Genomic DNA, 21,027 nt, shown 5'->3' with positions numbered 1-21,027 from the left:
GGTGACAAAGAATTGGATGTTGAAAGGACACTCATAAATGGAGGAAGAGTTTAACAAATTGTGATATCATTATGATGGAACACTATTGTGCTATAAGAAATGATGGGGGGGGTTCAGAAAAACCTGAGAAGATATATGAATTGATGCAAAGTGAAGCAAACAGAATATTATATACAGTAACAGTAATATTGTAACAATAATCAACTGTGAAAGACTTAGCTACTCTGATCAATACAAAGAACCAAGCCAATTCCCAAGGACTCATGGTGAAAAATGCTGTCCACCTGCAGAGAACTGATAAACTCTGAGTACAAACTGAAGCATATTTTTTTCACTTTATTTTTCTTGCTTTTTTGCGCATGACTAATATGGAGATATATTTTACATGATTTCACATATATAATTGATAATCACATTGCTTGTCTTCTCAGTGGGTAAGAGGAGGACTAGAGGGAGTGAGGATTTGGAAATAAAAAAATATTTAATGAATGTTAAAAACAAATGATAAATTTTTTAAAAAGAAAGTAAATCAAGATGGAAACAAAAGAAAACCTGTTTATCTGGGACTCCCCCAAATCTACTTAATCTAAATCATACATTAAAAATTCTTTATCTCTTGTTTTTTAATTATGTTTATTTCCAAATATATCCTTTCCATCCCCAGCAATTCCTTGTAACAAGGAAAGTTAGTAAGCTAACTGCATAGGGCTTTAAAATCTGCAAAACACTCTAGCTATCTAGCTATCTGTCTGTCTGTGTTCTATCTGTCTATCTGTTTGTCTACCTATCTATCTAGTCTTATTTGATTCTCTCCAACAATCTTATCAGGTAGGTACTATTATTGTCATTTTATGCATGAGAAATGGGGCTGCCAGAGGTTTACTTATCTAGGATTACACAGCTAGCAAGCATCTAAAGGCAGAACTTGAATTCTGGTCTTCTTAACTCCCAGTTCAGTATTTTATTCACTATAACAGCTATTTTTCCCATAAGAAAATAATGAGAGAAAAAAAAGCAATTTAGCAAAACTAATCAAAATATTAACTGAGTCAAAGAAGGGCAGAAGCTATGTTTTCTTCTCTCTTCTTTGAGGCCAAGTTAGATTAATATACTCATATAGGATACAGTTTCTATTTCTTCTTGTTGTTTTCTATTGACATTGTTGTAGTCATTGTATATAATGTTTTCCTGGTCCTGCTTGCTTCACTTTTCATCAATTCATAGAAATCTTCCCCTGCTTTTCTATATTCTCCATATTCATGGTCATTTGTAGCTTAGTTATATTTCATCATATTGATCATAGTCTTTTTCCCCCTATTCAAACATTCTGACATCAGTCTTATTATCTATGGTGATCTATTGATCTTGGAATAAGATGGAAATACATCTCACATTTTCTTCCTGAATTCTGTCCCAATGTTTAGCAATTCTTCACTGTAAAATTCTTTCATCTGTCTCCTAAATCATAAATTTAGACCTAATAGATCATTTCAGATTGCATAAATCTAGAGCTGGAAGAAACTCAAGAGGCTCTCTAGGCCAAATGCCTCCTTTTAAAGATGAAGAGACTAAGGGCCTGAGAGATTAATTGACTTGGCTGATGGCAGAGCTGGGGCTTGAACTCAGGTCCTCAGATTCCAAATTCTGTGTCATTTCCAATATACCCTAGTACAGTTTGATTAGATCTTTTTCCTTCTAAGTGGAGGAATGGACAACAATAGGTCACCTCTTTCTATGAAGTAGTCATATTGGACTGAAAGGTCATCATCAAATCATTCCTCATCCTTCTTTTTCCCTGGTATCCTTCTTGTAAGAAACTGCCCCACAGTGAAGTATAAGCAGTTCTTGGTGCTCTGGGACTCCTAAAAAAGCTAGCCTTAGGTCATTCACAATAAAATATTTTCATAAATGTATATAGCTCTTGAAAATTTTGCCTCTGTGGGGAGTTCATAACTGCTCTGTTGAATTATTTCTCTACTCCTGCCGAAAAAGCAAAGCAAAGCAAAGCGTTCTTGGCTACCATCTTAAAATTCAGGAGTGGTGGAAGAGCCAAGGGTCATCTAATCTCTGCAGTTTCCTATTGAATCAATATTCCCCTTCACCTGAGATTCCGTGTGAAGATAAGATGAATGGTATTGTCACCTATTAAGTCCTTAAGGCAAGACAGAGGAGGGTGGTCATGGGGTGGGAAAAAGATGTATCAGTGCTACCTAAATGAGACATGCTGGACTCCAGGCTTCAGTTAAAAAGTTTGGGTTCTGCTTCTTCTGGATTCATTGTTTCAAATCCTGCACCTAAAGTTATTGGAATCAATATTTGTTTAGATAAAAACACACATTGCTAAATAAGTGAAGATGTCCCAGTGATGGTCAATTCTCCTTGAAAGTGTTAGCCACTTTGGGAGAAATTCTTAGAAATCTGAAAATGACTATGTTATATACTTCCTTGATAAAAAGAAGACAGTCTTTTTTTTCCTAATAAAGGAAAGAAAGGGACTAGAATTCCCCAAAGTTAAAAGACTCAAACTCATCTATGGAATTCCTTTTTATGTCATTAAGGCAAAATGAATTGATCCTAAACAATCAAAGATTTTAACGAGGAGTTGCCCAGGAAAACATTCTTTCTATGCAAACATTAGGGCAGCTAGGTGGTACAAGGGAAAGAGTGCCTGGAGACTGGAGGCAGGCAGAGCTGAATTCAAGCCTGGCCTCTGACACTTACTACCTGTGTGCCCCTGGGCAAGTCACTTAACCCTGTTTGCCTCAGTTTCCTCATCTGTAAAATGAACTGGTAAACGAAATGGCAAACCACTCCACTAATCTTTGCCAAGAAAACCCCAAAGGGGGTCATGAAGAGTTGGACGTGACTGAAAATGACTGAACAACAACAATGTAAACTGTACTTGTGCTTTCCAAGGAAAGCAAAAGAGATGTCATCTGGGCTTCTATCTCTTTCCTGTCATGAGTTGGAACCAAAACTCTTTCTTTTATTTTCCTACGTGGATTGCTGCCAAACTCTTTAACTTCTCCCTTCCAGATGGCCCCGCACAAGCTAGGTGTCTTCCCAGTTGAGTCCTAATAGAAAGTTTCATTTGTTTTTTGGAAGCCATCAATATTGTTTCTACAGAGGCGAGAATGGACCTTTTTTTTTTTAAAAAAAAAGTATTCTAGCTTATACTAGACCCTCCTTCAAAACAAATAAATTAAAATACTCTGATATTTCTTAAGTGTATGGAATTTGCAGGTAAGACAGAAAATACAAGAGGGTTATAGACTTTGTCTTTTGGAAAAGGAAATTATTTTGGTCCATTTAAGGTAATTCTATTAAAGAAAATCATGTATAGTCTATATAACAGATACTTACTACATGCTAATTATGTCTCAGAGCACTCTGTTAAGTGTTGTTGAGTTGTTTTTCAGTCATGTCTCGCTCTTTGTGACCCTATTTGAGGTTTTCTTCACAAAGAAACTGGAGTGGTTTGCCCTTTCCTTCTCCAGCTCATTTTACAGATAAGGAAACTGAGATAAACAGGATTAAGTGACTTGCCCAGGGCCACACAACTAGTAAATGTCTAAGGCCAGATTTAAACTCAGGAAGATGAGTCTTCCTGACTCCAACCTAGCTCTCTATACACTGTACCACCTAGCTTGCTAAGTACTGGGGGAGTTGCAAAATTTAGAGAAGACATGATCCTAGTCATCATGGAGACTACAGTCTACCAGGGAAATAAGACACTAGCACAGATAACTAACTATAATACACAATTTTATATGATAGTTGAACTACAAAACTAAGTGCTTTGGACCTGAAGTCAGAAGACCCAGGTTCAAATCCCACTTTAGATACTTACTACCTGTGTGATCCCAGAGAAGTCACTCATCTTCTCTGTTCCTCAGTTTCCTCATCTATGACCTTAGCACTTTCCTCAATTATTTCTTAATAAATTTTCTCCAGAAGCCCTTCACTTTAGTTACTATTGCCTTCTTTCTCTGCTGAGAAATAACGGGGTTGGGGAAAATACATATGCATGGTAGAGGATTGCCTGGGTTCTAACCCCTCTGTGTGTGGTAAGGTCTGAAACACACTGTTAATCCTTTTCTGAATACCTCATGATTTAACTATGGTGATGTTTTTTTTTTCCTTTTAGTGCTTAATGGAAGAAATCTCACTTGATAATCTGCAGCCCACTTGTCTGGGAATAACATACTTGGCCCAAATCCACAATTGAAATTAATCTTTGAAATTGTTTATTTACTCATTCAGTGCTGAAGCAACCAGTTATCTGGCATTCCATCAATCCCTACTCCCTCCCTCAGCCCCCAAATGTTCTGTTTTAATTGACATCGTGTTGAAGTATTTGGAAAATCTGTGATCCTTAGACCCCCATTAGAACTTTCTGGAAAATGCAATCTGAGCTAGCCCCTGGTTGTGGAATGCCATATTGTTATGAAACCCCAGTAAGCAAATGCTCTCCATAGGAAAGTCTAGACTGTACACTGACAATAGATTTTCTTCCAAGAAATAAGGCTTTAATGGATGCTTTTGGAAACAGTAATATTTTCTGAAAAGGTGTAAGGAAAATCCTTCCTTTCCAAATCTAATGGCTATTCTTAGATGCCATCTTACCCCCAAAGAATTGCTATCTACTGGTAGGGTGCTCGCCTTACTCAAGGCACAGAATTTATCATGGCATCATAAAATTTCAGAGTTTGGGACCAGTCACGAACCCCTAATTTAAAGCTGGAATTATTTATATGATATCCTTAACAAATAGACATCTAGACTCCCCATGAATTCCTTTGATGGAGGACTGATTCATTTGCCTGGCAAAGTGCCCCATTGTGATGAGGATCAAATGTGATAATACTTGTTTAGCCCTTAGCACAATCCCTGTCACATAATAGGTACTTAATGTATGTTCTTTCCCTTCCCCTTCTTCCCTCCCCATGCTATTCTGCACACTTTGTTGTTGTGTCCTTTTTCAGTCATGTCTGACTCTGTGATGCCATTTGGGGTTTTCTTGGCAAAGATAGTGGACTCATTTGCCATTTCCTTCTCTAGCTCATTTTACAGATGAGAAAAATGAGACAAACAGGGTTAAGTAACTTGCTTAGGGTCACACAGCTAGTAAATGTCTGAAGCCAGATTTGAACTCAACAAGATGAGTCTTCCTGACTCTAGGGCCCCTGCTCTATCTACTGCATCTCCTAGCTGCCCATTCTACATACTATGCTATTGGCAGCTCTCAAGATGGAACTGGAAGAGGCCCCAATTCAACTCCCTTATTTTGTCAAAGAAAGAACCGAGACCCAGGAGTCACCCAGCTAGTAACTACGTAACAAGGATTCAAACCTAGATCTTCTGAATCTGGCACAATTCTCTTTTCTGTCCACCACAATTATGGCAATGTCCCTAGTTCTTCCTAGATTGTTCCATTCCATGAATTTCAATTCCATGAAACCTATAGATGTATAAATGGAGCAGTAGTCCAAAAGAGTAAGGTCAGAAAGGGTGAAGACAGGATAGTCACTTCTTTATTAGTGAAATTGGGAATAATTAATGTGTATTAGGGCAGAGGAAGGAAGATGACACAGAAACACAGCAAAAAGAGTTTCTTCGGATGATAGAAACGTCATCAGACATGAAGACTGGAATCTTGATTCTGCCATAGACTCATTGGATGACCTTGGGCACAAATTACTTCACCTGGATATCCTCAGTTTCTTTATCTATAAAATGAGGGGTTTGAATTGGGTGATTTTCTCAGGCCCATTTCAGTTTTAATACTCTAAGAGTCTAAATTATATTATTCCCTGGTGCCTCCTTAACTTAATTGTGATGGATCATGACCTAGATTGATGTTATCATAGATTTAGAGCTCTAAGGAGACCCAAAAGTCATCTAGTTCAACACCTTCATTTTATAGATGAGGGGACTGAAGTCCAGAGATTCAGTAACTTATCCCAAATCATACAGAACATTTACTGAGTCTGTTATAATGGGCATTCTTTTTGTATGTGAATCGTGCTAGCTGGCCACTTGGGTTCTTTGGGCTTCTGTGGTTGATATAGATCTAGGGTATTCTGAGTCCAGGTCCCACCCTCTTGTTACTATACCAAAATGTTACCAGCTCCTCAGCAAGAAATCAGAAGGTGCAAACGTTGATGAGACTGTCCCCCCCCCTCCACTCCCACTCCCAATCATTGAGCATGTGAGCCAGGGTTGGGGGGATGACTCTGCTTCTTTTAGTGATCAATCTATTCTCTTATCAAAATCCAGCCCATAAACACCAAATCTTAGGTTATTTGTTTGGTTTTTTAACTAAGGATTTGACCCAGACAGTGGTTGTGCTATCATTATTGTATAGATAAATGTGGTGATATGTATGTGTATATATTTAAATATATTTAAACATTATATTTTACTATAGATTCTATTTATTTTTATATAACTATTATATTTAAATGTACCATACATATATGTTTATGTATTTGTGCACATACGTGCTATGTGTATATATGCGTGTATACACGCATGTCTATACAGATGTATATACATGTGTATACGTATATACCCACATGTGCCTGTATACATATGTGTATATGCATATGCACACATATGTATACATGCACACATGAATTGTCCATTTCATATCATTATTGGAGAGCAGTTACAATTTACCATGTAATCTATAGTGGACAGTATCCAGCAGGTAGTGTTCTGTTAACTCTTACTAAGTAAGTATTATTAGACCAGTTGTTCCTTGGAAAGAAAAATATTAATCCTGATTTAGTGAAGTGTGTTCACAGGATCTTTATTATATGTGTCACATGAAAATTAAACATGTTTCTGCCACCATTTGGAAAACTCAGAGACAGACAAATGTCATTGATGGCTCATCTTCCAGTACTTCTTGTAGCCATTTAAATAGGGATTTAAATGTGATTTTGGTGTTGTTGTTCTACCTACCTTCCCCGGTTGTTGTGAGGATCGAATGAGATAATATTTTTAAAGTACTTTGGAAGCCTAAAAGTGCTATCTAAATGCTATCTGATATTATTACCATAAATAAGGAATGCAAAACACTTCAAAAATGTTGAAGAGCTGTGTTGTCTAAGTGTCAGTAATCATATTGATCTTATTATTAATGAAGTGGCCTGGACCAGCCTTTTCTTAGTTCAAGAGTTCTTGACCTTTTTAAATAACGTAGGCCTCCTTTGGTAGTCTGGTGAAGTCTATGGGCCCTTTTTCAAAATATTGTTTTTAAATGCATAATACATAAAAATATATGATTACAAACTACATGATTACAAGACATATATTACAAAAATATATGTGATTATAATATATATATATATATGATTACAAATTGTATATGATTACAAGTTATATTAAAATCTAATTCTCAATATGTTAATGGACCCCCTGAAATCTACCGACAGACCCCCGCGGGGTCTGTGCACTCCAGGTTAAGAACCCCTTCCATTAATTATACTCTAAGCCAATCATATTCTTGGCTAATCTCTTGCTACATAATTTAAATATACCAGGCCAGGTATTCCTGCTGAAAGTATACCTTTTTATATAGCATAATAACTGCTCTAGAGAGTCAGCCTGGCTTTGTAGGAAGAGCTAGCCTCAGAGTCATGAAGACCAGTTGGTTCAATTCCCATCTCTATCACATATTGGAGATATTTATATCTGTCTGTCTATCTATCTATCTATCTATCTATCTATCTATCTATCTATCTATCTATCTACCTATGTGTATTTATATATCTAGATATAGATATACATGTACATATAAATATGTGTGTATCTCTATGTGTATATATGTCTATATGTGTTTGTATATGTAGGTGTATGTATGTCTACACGTGTGGGTGTATATGTATGTATGTGTGTGTGTCTATATGTCTATATATTTGGGTATGTATATATCCATATGTGTGTATATGGCTATGTCTATGTGTGTGTGTATATGTCTTTAATACATATGTATGTGCATATATATATATATAGGTATGTCTATATGTATATACATATGACCCTTGGTAAATCATTAATCTCTCAATGCTCTAAATAACTGTCCAAGATTGTATAAGTTGTAAAGATGTTCTTTTGGACTGATAGAGAGAGACCCTTACTAGGAGCTCCCTATACCAATAAAATCACAAGCCAAGTAAAAAAAATTCAATTCAATAAAATGCCCCCTGGACGTTGTTCATGACATTTCTCACATAGGTCTTTGCAGGACACACGTCGCACTTCCCTCCCCACATCCCTCATCCAGGCAACAGCCTTCTCCTTGCTACCCACTGCATCATGTCCTCTCTCTGGGATGGCACTAATAGGTGGGTTTTGCTATGCTTCAATTTCTCCTTGTTCACCCTCTCTTTTTCTCTGTGTTACTCAGCAAGACAGATCACCAGGGGAATTTCTGTCATGGTCAAGTCAAGTACTTCTTGAGGAAGGTCTCTTTGTAATGTCTGTCCCTTGCCTTTTTTTCATTCCTTCCTCAAGGAAATTTGAAAGGGAACATGAAGGTGGGCATGTGTGTGTGTGTGTGTTACTATTAAAGCTATAATTTTTTTTTGAGTCAGAGAGGGCTAGATTACAGCCAGCCCTTGTCCGAGGGTTGTCTTTCTTCCCTCCTGCCTCTTAGAAGCCAAGGCTGTCTATCCTGTAGTCATGACAGTAATGTGCCATGGTGTCAGAGAGCTGCATTGTGTAGCTCCTTGTCTCCGTACTAAGGTAATTGGCCTGTTGTTTCACTTGTTCCTGTTGTCACAGCATATTATTCTTGCCCCCAAGGAGCAGATGCTCTCCCTGTTCATTATAATTACTGCTTTTTTTCTGTTCTTGGGTGATATGGATACTTTCTGAAATGATGGCGATCCATCTTTTAATAACGCTATTTATTTACCCAATCAGCGATGTAATACATATTTACGTGTGGAATGCCTTTACCTATCAGATCCTCTAAAAACGTGTAATTGAAACATAAATAATGGGCCCATCTATTATGGAACTTACAGTCTGGTTTTATACAAACAAAGGTTTATGACAATGGGTTGAAAAGTCTCTGCAATTATGTACTAGGGCTCAGCATACACACACACACACACACACACACACACAGATACACACACAAACACACACACACACATGCATACACACATACATACACATACTTTTGGAAATAGATGAGTATGTGTTGACTGTTTTACGTTTCCAGAAGTGTTCTGAATATCTTTCCAGTTGTTGGGATTTTTACTGTGTGGCACTTTATACGTGGGGGGAAATGTTAAAAATTTTGTAAAAAAAAATTCAAAAATAGTCATGTTATATCATAGTCAAAGATAGCTGGCAATTTTATAAAATGCTAGTTATAACAATAGCAATAATAACTATAATTAATTATTATGAAAAACTAAGTTTTAATTTTAGCATTTTCTACAGTATTTCAGTCATTTTTCAGTCGTGTCTGACTCTTTGTGACCCCATTTAGGGTTTTCTTGGCAAAGAACTAAAGTGGTTTGCCAATTCCTTCTCCAGCTCATTTTGCAGATGAGGAAACTGAGGCAAACAGGGTTAAGTGACTTGCCCAAGGTCACACAGCTAGGAAGTATCTGTGGCCAGATTTGAACTCAGGAAGACTAATCTTCCTGACTTCAGGCCTGGCACTCTATTCACTGTGTTACCTAGCTAACCCCAATTTGAGAGTGTAAATAAGGCAAATGGAAGCAAACAGGATTGACATGGAGAATGACTGGCCCATGTCTGGATTCATATTTTTGGTGACCTGTTAATGTACCTCAAGTTTTGCTTTGAGGAGTTCAATCCTTTTTAAAAACCCAATCTTTGGGCTTTTCTCCTTCAGATTGAGGAAGACACGTGGCAGAAATACTACTTGGAAGGAGTCTCCAATGAAATGTATACAGAATATCTTTCTAGTGCCTTCGTGGGTCTGTCCTTCCCTACAGTTTGTGAGTAAGTAGAAATCATCTGTTTGCTCTTTGATTCTCAAGTGAAATGCAAGGTTCATGGTTAGTTCAACTCTGCAGAGAATGATCAATTACTCAACAATTGTTACTGACCTTCTTCTGTGTATAGCTCAGCACTGAGCTATGCACCGTATGTATGATGAGATGGGTTGGGAACACAGAGGATGAGACCTGGTCTTTCCCCTTTAGTAGAAGATGATAATCTAGTTGAATAAATAAAACAACCACACATGGAACCACATGAAACAATACAACACAGAGTATATTTAAGTGCCCAATTAAGATTTCAGTGGCCAGGGTTTTCAATGAGTGGACTTCAGATTGAACATTAGAACTCCTATGATTATAAATATGATGGAAGGCGAAATTTGAATTGGGCTTTAGAAATTGGTTTGGAGTTCAACATGAGTAGGTAAAAGAAGGCGGAGGGAATGAGAAAACTGAGTGAGGAAAGGACATCTGTGGCTCGTTCTTCCTGTGCTAAACTGACCTATTTGTGGGGTAAGAATAGAAGGAGATGTGGTTAGAGAGCAGTTCTGAAAGACACTGGGTCTTAGTGGCCTTCAAGCTCAGTATGAGACAGTAATTTAATATGGTAACCAAAAAGCCAAAATTGATAGACTGCATGAAGAGAAACATCATGTTTTCATAGCCAGGGCAAGTAATGGTCTTGCTATCCTCTGCCCTATTTTTTTACATCTGTAAGGCAGTGACAGGAGCGACATCTTTGAAGGGATGTTGAGCATTCAGAAGAGGGATGCTAGGTAGGTAAAGGGGCTTAAGACCATGTCATATTGAGGATCAGTTAAAGGAAATGGGCATATTTCAAGATGAACAGTTTGGAGTCTTTGTTATTGGAAGGAAGAAGGAATAGACATGTTCTACTTAGCCCCAAAGAGATGTGCTTAATAGAGTAGACTTGGATAAAGCACCAGTCCTGGAGTCAGGAAGATCTAAGTTCAAATCCAGCTTCAGACATTTACTAGTTGTTGAACCCTCGTAATTCACTTAACCTCTGTTTGCCTCATCTGTAAAATGGAGAAAATGATAGCAACTACCTCTCAGGATTGTTGTGAGGAGCAGAGGAGATAATAATTATAGGATACTTAGCGCAGTGCCTGGCACATAGTAAGCACTATTAAAATGTTAGCTGTTATTAGCTATTATTATTGATTAGCCCCAGAGGACACATTTTCAGACAATGAATGGGATGGAAGTTGCTGAGAGGCAAATTCTGACTTGATTTAGGGGGAAAATAAATCCTAGCAAGTAAAACTATTCAAAACTAGAATGAGCTGCCTCATTGTGGGGTCTTTAAAGAATGTTTGGGTGACCATTTGTCGTGCATGCTATAGAAAAGATTCTTGGTCACATATGGGTTAGACCAGATGGCTTCTACCCTCCATTCCAATTCTGGCGTACTGTGATTCTAAGGAATAGATTTTACTGGAGGAGGGGGATGTACAATGCATTATTATCTAGGCAGCTAAAATGTCAATGAAAGAAAAGGGGGAACCCTAACACTATGCTAAAGGAGGCATGCAGAATGATAGATAGCTGAAGGAATTACAGACAGACTTGGCCCCTTTCGTAACTGTTTTCCCAAGAAAACAATCCAGGCATGAGGGTGGGTCTTCTGCCTTAGGGTTCTTTGCAACAGCCACAGGTAGGAAGACTCTCAAAAGCTTATCACAATAAATCCTTTTGGCCTTGAGAATCCCAAGAAGTGATTCAGGGATGTAGAGATGTGGGAGAGCAGAGGTGAGAGACCTAAGTCCTTTGTCAGAGACTGAGTCCTAAGCAACTAGCCCCACTTAAGCTGCTTCTCAAAATTCATCTTCTTGACTAGAGAGCCAAAAACTTAAATTCTAAATGGCCTCAGAAAGGAAGTGGGCCAATGATTTGGAAAGAGTCATGCTCTTTTTTTTTTTTTAGTGAGGCAATTGGGGTTAAGTGATTTGCCCAAAGTCACACAGCTAGTGTTATGTGTCTGAGCCCACATTTGAACTCAGATCCTCCTGACTCCAAGGCAGGTGCTCTATCCAGTGTGCCACATAGCTGCCCCAAAAGAGACATACTCTTGAAATTGATACCGTATAAAGATTTTTTCAGCCAAAAACAAGGTTTATTAAAGCTCTGCCATATTAGCCAGAGTCTTAAGGAATCTGAGCATATGTGAGCTATTGACTAGATTGTAAAAATCAGAGCAGTGGTTAGATTTTAGGAATCTGAGCACCTTTATGGAGATAAGATGGACCTTATTATACACATTAAGGCTATGGGAGGGATCTAGGAGTGGCCAAGTAGTCTATGGGGTAATAGAATTCCAGGAACCTGGACCACATGGCCAAGGGAGAATGGAGCCAAGGAAGTGGCCTGGGGCCATAGGGAGGTCCACAATGAAAGGCCAGTTAATGGGATTATAGCCTTAGGGGAATGCCAGAGATTTGGCCTTTTGGGAAAGTCCAGGGTTTGTCCTGGTCTAGCTCCCATCCTCATCATTCCCCCCTCAAACAAATGGGACCCAAATTATTTTGGAGTAAAGGGTGAAGGTCTCGTTTTCTGAAACTGCTTCCTGCTGGCATGGGGCGTAGAGCTGTCCCTGACTCGAGGGGATCCCAAAAAGGAGGTTGACTGGAACCAAGCACAGGCTGCATCCAGGAATTGATGGGGATGTTAGCTGGTACCCAATGTTTGCTGGCCTATAGTCTAGAAGACACAAATCTGACAGAAAAGACTGCAGGGCCCAGATATGACTGGATAAAACACCCTTAGCTCTATTTGGATTCAGATAAGTTTTCCAACCATGCACCTCATAGCCAGACTCAGGAATAGCCAGGTAGGTAACATTCCTTTTCAAAAGAACATAATGGGGAACCTGAGCCAGGAAGATCCCATTTTAGACTGAGGCTATGTCCTCTCAGCTTTTTCCCAATGCTGACTTCCCTGCAGTATCACATTCTCTCAGAGTAGTTTGTGGCATTTCTCAGATGGTGAATTATTGATTATCGATGGATTATTATGATCCATCAGACAACTCAAAATAAAATCCTAGGAGCTTTTACCTTAAACAGCAAGTTTCATTAATCAGAGCTTAGGAAAAACTTTTCCAGGATTTACATCTCAAACTTAAATTTGTCCTGGTATAAAAAGCCAGTCATTAGATATTTCTATACACTTGCAAATTCTCAGCAAGCCATAATCCAAACAAGCTTTTTGGCTAGTTTACACATCAAAACAATAACCAACAATAGCCAAATTATGTTAGTGGTAACCAAATTATGAAAAGTTGCTTGATATAACTGATACAAAAAGTTCACCAATTTGAAACTTGAAATGAACCCATTACCAATCAGGTAACTTCAGTTTTGTCAAATGCATTTCAAAATTACTTTACACAGAGAATCAACATCTCATCACTGACAGTTAAAACTACAAATTTAAAAAAGCATGCTTACCCAAGTTCTGAGGCTAGCTTCATTACCTTGAGCAGGATTTGCTGAACCTGGGTGATGCTTCCAGGCAAAGGTTGCCCTAGGGCCCACAGTGTGTCTGCTGCCCCTCTCCTTCCTTTCACAGTTTGGTAGGGCAAAATCAAAGGTGAGGAGTAAAGGGTGAAACTCTCTTCCATGAGAGGGATTAACAGATACCCTCTTGACTCAAGTGAAGGGAGAGAGAAAAAAGTGACTAGGGTTGTAAGGATGTGTTTCAAAACTCCTTAATGATCAAGCACAAAACCTGCAGAATCTGCCAAGATATTTTCAGCTGTTCTAACTTTTCCCTGTAACCTCCATGAAGGAGGATTCAGGGATGTAGAGGGAAGGGAGTAAATCAGTCTCAGGCAACCAAAAAGCAACTGCAGTTTTCTCTAATTCTCTAGTGCTGAGAAAATTAACAGAATTGGGCATACACTTCCAGATAGGGTGTCTGTCCTTGTTCTCTATGCTGCAGAAGGTGTACCCAGGTCCATGGCCTTGAACCAACCCAGTGGACCGAGAGCCTGAGAGTGTCAAGCTGAGTGCAAGACAGCCTCTTAACTGTCTGCCCAAAAAGCACCTCCAAGCCTTGGTGCTTGGAGAGTGACCCCAACTGCATAGTAAGAAAGGGGAGGGGGGAGGTTTACCTACCTTCCAGTCTTGGCTAGAGAATAACTTGAGGTTAGGCAGTTTCCCTGTACAGGCCACCAAAATGATGAGGTTTAGGGGTTTAAGGGTGCTGGGAACCCAATATCATAACACGTGGGTCCTGTCCAAAAGAATTCAACCCAAGCCTTCTTTCAGCCAAAGGCAAAGTTTATTAGAACATCCATCATGTTGGGCAGACTCTTAAGGAGTCTGAATGTTAGTGAGCTATTGGATAGATTATAAGAATCTAAGCAGTGGCTAGATTTTAGGAATCTGAGCCACCGTATTCCTTCTTCAGTGTGACTCATCTTTTGACAGATATTTGTCTCAAAGAAACACAAATTAAATGATCAGAGAAAATGGAAATTGGGACCCCAGGTATTTAATAGTTCAAAGTCTCCTGCCAACAATCCATATATAACATACTCTTTCTCAAAACTCCTTTTAGCAGCTTGTCAGCTCCCTTAAAATCTCACCCATCCTGCACTAAAAATTGTAATATTGTTGTACCTTGCCAAATAGAGGATTGCTTTATATCGTAGAAGCAAGAGAGAGCCACTATTGATCAAGGGCATGATTTAGGGAGATCATTTTGGCATATGTGTGATAGATGGATTGAAAAGAGACTTGAGGTAGGGGTACAAATAAAAGGCCTATTGCAATAGTCCAGGTGAGATGGGATGAGGATGTATATTAGGGTGGTGGCCATTTGAATGTCAAGAAGTAGACAGATACAGACAAAGAGATAGAGATACAGTGATTGAATAGATTTGGCAATATGGAGGAGTGATGGGAGAGGAAGAGTTAAGAATGGCTCTGGGATTTCAAATCTGTGTGACTGGAAGGATGGTGGTGGCTTAACCGAATAGGGGAAGTTTGGAAAAGAGGTGGTTCAAAGGAGAAAAGACAAATTAATTCTGTTTGGCATATGCTGAGTTTGAGATGCTTATGACATCTCCAGTCAGATATGTTAAATATGCAGTTGTTAATTTGGGACAGGAGCTCAGGGGGAAAATCAAGGCTGAATATATAGACATGGGAATCATCAGCGTGGAGAGGTTTAGTGGATCTATGAGAGTTGATGAGATAACTGAGATAGAGGACTTAGGATAGAGCTTTGGAGTATTCCCAAAGTAGGGGAATGATGACCCAGCCAAGAAGACTGGGAAAGAGTGGACAGACAAATGGGAAGAGAACCAAGAGAAAGCAATGTCACAAGAATCCAGAGAAGAGAGAGAATCCAGGAGGAAAGCATAGTCCATGCTATCTCTGCAGAGGTCAAAGAAGAATGAGGACTGGGAAAAGACTCTTTTATGGATTTATCCATTCAAAGCTGATGTAAATTTGGAGAGAAACATTTTAGTTGAGTGATGAAGTCAAAAGCTAGATTGCAAAAGGTTTAAAGGTGAGTGAGGAGAGAAGAAATAGAGGCAAAGAGTGTAGACAGCTTTTTCTAGAATTTGGGTATCAAATAGAGGTGAGCTACATATGTGGCACAGTAGCTTGAGAAGATAGATGGGCTTTTTTATTTGTTTACTTTAAATCTGGGGTTCATCTGGGTTTGTTGTTAGATTTCAATGAAGGATATAGATTATAGGCAGAGATTGAAGATTGGGGAGAGGGGTGATTACAGGAGCAATCCACAAGAGGAGGAAGAAGGGATGAGTTCAAAGATATAAATAGAAAGTTTGACCTTGCCTAGGACCAAGGCCACCTCTTCATCAGAGATTAAAATAAAAGCAGAGAGAATAGAGAATGATGTCAATGGGTTTTCATTTATAGAGGTGGCAATAAGTGGGAGTTCCTTGAGAATTACGTCTTTTCTCTGAGCAGAATATGACACAAGGTCCTGTGTAGAGAAGGGTTGTCTTAAGGTGAAAATAAAACATCTGTAATGGCTTCTGTGGAGAACGTATTCAATAGAGAATTCAGAAAAAATAAAGGGATTGTCTTCTAGTGATGTGGACCCAGTTGAGAGAAAAAATAATCAAAACCTAAACTTGGTCCTTCTGGTCACAGAAAGGCGATGCCTTTCTTATAGCTTAATTATTTCTCTCTTCCATTTCCCACAGTGGCTGTTCTACACCCTCCCTTTCCTCCTCAAGACTCCTTTAAGGGTTATGAGCAAAAATGTAAATATAATCTAAATCCCACCTTCATGGGATTCAGCCCATTTTGAGGGAGAGATATGGCTTAGGATTTCTACTAAGGCAATATTGCCAAACACTCAGTCATGTGCTACATCTCTACATAGCAGAACAGTGCAGTCATTGGTGCTTAGGGTCCAAAAGAAGATTGGCTCATAAGCAGAAGCAATTCCATGGAGAAGAAAAATGCTACCCAGTTCCCCACCATTTGAACCCTAATATTGGAGAGTTTAACATTTATTCCTTATGGTTTCTAGGAAAGCCAAAGGGGGAAAAAATTGTCCTGATGTGATTGAGAATGTATTCAACTTAGGACTATTATTCGTTTAACACAATGATACAGCTGAGGTAGAAATAATCAATAAAGAAAGGACATTTAATGAGATTTAGGAACATCCCAAAACATTGAAGCTCTCCTCAAGCATTTGATTATCTGGAGGCTTAATTATCTGTGTTTTCTAGTTTAAATTAAAGAAAAGCTATAACTCAAAGTTACCAACAGTTTAATGATAACGCTCTTCAATTCAGGTTAATTAAAGCACAGCCGTAATTAGAGTGTAGTGTTGTATATCACTGGGCTAGCACATAAGTATTTTCATTACAGTAAGAATTGGCTCTTCAATTTCAAGATGACATAAAGGACACCAAAATATATTTTAAGCTGGAGAAAGAAGAAGGAAAATGAATTGGGAAATATGCTGAGTGTAATAAAGTATAGATGAAATATACAGATTTTTCAGAGCAGTTTCCGTAATTATGTGCTACACTAAAGCAATATGCAGCCAATAACATCTTAAAGCATTGGGAGTGACTATAATTTGCTATTCCATTGGGCTACTGGAGTGCCTTCTTTCAAGAATGGGTTCATAGCATGTAAAAGCTGTGAGTGCTTCCCAAAAGCCTGTGATATCCTTGTAATATAGCTGGTGATGGCCATGTTCCAAGATGCTAAATGTTCTAGGATAAATGGGGGAGGATCAAGGTGGCGGGGGGAGGAAGGAGAAAAAGTGGGGCTAGCAGTGAGCCAGAAGGCCAGGTTGACTTTAAAGAGAGAAACTCAGTTTTATCAGGATGGAGAGCCATCACAGCAGCTAACATCTATGTCCCTCCCCAGGTTACCCAGTAAGCTACATGCATGCCTAGAAAGTGCTCCTCTCATGTACAACCTAGTGACCATGTTACCATCTGTTACTCCCATTTGTAATCCATTTATTCAAATGTTTCTTTCTATTTTTCTGACTGGAGCCAAGTCATAGAATCATAGCTGTAAGAGCTGGGAGAGTGCCCAAAAGATCATTTGGTGTTAGCTCTGGCCTCCTGGCAAGTAAGATATTTTTACTTCCATTTTACAGATTAGGTGAGATTTCAGAGAGGCTAACAAACTTTTCCCAGGTCAAATATGTGCTTTGCTACATCTCAGCTTATTCTGTATTCTTCCAAAACTGATTTTTTTGTTCTCACCTTGACCTGCCATCTTTCCTCCCCACTGTATTTTACCAGACCATCACCTCTAGTCTGGCTATAATCTCTTTCCTTCCTGATTTCAACCCTTTACTGAAGTACTTCCACTCTGTGCTCTCTTTACTCTTGATTCCTTTGCTCTGGGATCATTGTTGTTTATGTTTTGCCGAACCCCAGCTTCGCTTTTCTCCCTCTGTCTACCTCCTCTTCTCCTACTCGTGTGCTACTGAATGGAGCTCTCACAATTGTAGAAGTCTCACAATTGTGCTAACTTGATCCACCACAAATTTATGTTATCTCATCTTAACTGGGTCCTTACCACTGATAGTCATTCTTTTACTCCTCCCTAATTAACTCTTCTATCCTACTCCCCACAGAAGCTGTTCCAAATCTTCTCTCCACAAGGCTTCAACAAGCACCTCTTTCCCCCAGTCTTTCAGCTGAGGCTTTCGTCTTAGACTTTACTGAAAAAATTAAGGCTATTTGTCAAGAATTTTTTCTTCTTCCTTCCATATCCGACAGCTCCTTCACCTCATCTCACATCTCCTTGACCTCATTTCCCGTTTTTTTTAACCTTTACTTCAGTCTCTAATGAAAAGGTGGCCCTTCTCCTTACTAAGGTCAGCCCCAGGACCTACAACCTTGATCTCATCCACTCCAATCTTATCTGCGAGATAGGTGCCCAAATTAACTTTCTTCTTCCCCAATCTCTAGTCTCTCCCTGTCTTTTGGTTCCTTCCCTGCTGCCTAAAACATGCCCATATCTCCCTCACTTTTGAAAAAAATCCTTGCTGGGGGGCAGCTAGATGGCGCAGTGGGTAGAGTACTGGCCCTGAAATCAGGAAGACCTGAGTTCAAATTCGGCCTCAAACCAAACACTTTACGCTAACTACCTGTGTGACCCTGGGCCCAATTGCAAAAAAAAAAATATTCTTGCTAGATCCTTCCATCCCTGCTGACTAACATCTTATATCTTTCTTCCTTTCCCAGCCAAAGTCTTTGAAAAAAGTCATCTACATTTGATGTGTTCACATCCTGTCCTCAACCCCCTACCATCAGGCTTCTGACTTTATCATTCAACTGAAAATGTTCTCTCCAAAGTTACCAGCAATCTCAAATGGCCAAATCTAATGGTCTCTTCTCAACCCTTATGCTCTTTGACTTCTCTGTAGCATCTGACCCTACTGACCAATCTCTCCTCTCTATCCCCTACTGGTTCTCTTCCTACTTTCTGACCACTCCTACTTAGTCTGCTTTGTTGATTCATCATTGAGGTCATATTCTCATATGCCCAACATATTCCCTAACTGTGGGAATACCCCAAGGTTCTGTCTTGTACTCTTTTCTCTTTATACTTGGTCACTTTCTGATATCATCAGTTCCCGTGGGATCAATTGTTTTCTCTATGCAGATGACTCTCAGATCGGTCTCCAACCCTTCCCTCTCTCCTGAGGTCCAATCCCACTTCTTGAATTTTGCCCAGTTAACATCCATTTTGATGTCCCTGAAGCATCTCAAACTCAACATGTTCAAAATAGAATTCGCTATCTTCTCTCCAAAGTCACCTCTCCATTGAACTTCCCTAATACTGATAAGAGCACCACCATCTTCCTATTTACCCAGTATTGTAATTTTGGTGTCATCCTCTACTCTTCATTCTCACATACCCAACATATCCAATCATGTTGTCATTTCTATTCCTATGATACCTCTGATTCTCTAATCACACAACCACCACTAATTCAATACCTCATCCCTTCTCAACTGGACCATTGCATTAACCTCATTTAATATACTTACCACAAGTCCTTCATTTTTCTAATCCATCATCTGCAGTCCACTAGAGTAATTTCCCTAAAGCACATATCTACTGATATCATCCTCATCCTACCCACCTCAACCTGCTGGCTCCACTGAAAACCAAAGTCCAGTGGCTTGCCGTTGTGTCAAAAAATTAAACACACACACACACACACACACACACACACACGCACACACACACACACACACTCTCTTACATGTATGTATAAACTCTTCAGTCACTTAAAGCTCTTCTCAACTTGGTCCCTTCCTACCTCTTCAGTCTTCTTTTCCTAGCTTTTGAGTCTCCCCCTAGACCTCTGCAGTCTAGCTATACTGGCTTCATTATTATTCTGCATCTATGGCACTCTATCTCCCATCTTTTTGACTTTGTACTGGCTGTCCCCAATACTTGGAATTCCCTTCCTCCTCACCTCTGCCTGTTGAAATCTGTGGTTGCCTTCAAGACTCAGCTCAAATGCCAACTTCTAAGTGAAAACTTTCCTGATCCCCTTGCCTACTAATTCTTTCTTCCATAGCCACCTTGTATTGATTTTGTTTCTATACTGTGGATGCTTTATGCATACATTTATGTATACATTATATGTCCACCATTAGTATATAGAAAGTCCTTGAAAACAAGGACTATTTTATTTTGTCTTTGTATCCCTAGCACTTAGCACTGTTCCTTGCATGTAGTAATAAATTGTTATTTTTCGATTGATTGACTGACTAGTAGAAAAGTGAAAACTAAAACCGTGGTCCCATGACTCTCCTTCTTTTCTACCCTGGCATACTGCCCTTAACCATAATTCTCTTCACACACAGTAGGTCTGTAAAACTTCTAGGGCTAGGGACTAGGTTTAGTCAAATAATATTAGAAGTACTTCAAAATATCCTTACAGTATACTGACACCAACTGACATACAGTCTATGTATATCATAATCAACTCAGTCATCACCAAATCTTTTACTGCTCCCCAGACCAGAAACGTAGGAGGGTCATTTATTCTATATAATCTAATTCAAAAGGTGATAGAATACAGAGTAGAATACATTTCTTTAATTCTCATTACCTGATTTTCATTAGCTCTATCTTTTTTGTTTCTTTGCTTTGTTTTGATTGCTATATGGACTATCTCATGAACTCAACAACAAAAAAACTCGATTATTAAAAAACAATTATTTGCAAAGTATGGTACTAGGTGCTGGGTGTTCAAAGAAAAAAATTAAATAGACCTTGTCCTCAAGGAGTTTACATTTCTGTAGGAGGATTAATCACATATTTATATGTTTTGGAGGTTGCTACTCAAAATCAATAAATGCAAAGTATGCACGAATGAATACAAATCACTTTCAGAGGAGTGAGAGGCAAAGTGCTATAATTAATAGAGGCATCAGAAAGAGCTGGGTTCAAGTCTTGTCTCTAACACATAAGTAACTGTATGATAAGGGACAGGTCACTTAATCTCTCAGTGCCCCAAGTAA

At 38.9% G+C, this 21,027-nt stretch overlaps 1 protein-coding gene across 5 annotated transcripts in view; it reads left to right on the top strand.

The window, feature by feature from the left end:
• The window catches only part of KCNMA1 (potassium calcium-activated channel subfamily M alpha 1), a 909,315-nt gene that overhangs the window by 702,531 nt on the left and 185,757 nt on the right, over nt 1–21,027 (top strand). For all 5 annotated transcript variants that reach the window (XM_078150867.1, XM_078150865.1, XM_021006026.2 and 2 more), the window contains exon 15: nt 9,884–9,993. In XM_078150867.1, coding sequence (XP_078006993.1) covers nt 9,884–9,993 — 110 coding nt within the window. The remainder of the gene's footprint in view (nt 1–9,883; nt 9,994–21,027) is intronic.

The sequence above is a fragment of the Phascolarctos cinereus genome, unplaced genomic scaffold (assembly GCF_003287225.1).
Source record: "Phascolarctos cinereus isolate Bilbo 61053 unplaced genomic scaffold, phaCin_HiC Scaffold_3;HRSCAF=262, whole genome shotgun sequence".
NCBI lineage: Eukaryota > Metazoa > Chordata > Mammalia > Diprotodontia > Phascolarctidae > Phascolarctos > Phascolarctos cinereus.
This window is presented reverse-complemented; position numbering and strand designations above follow the sequence as displayed.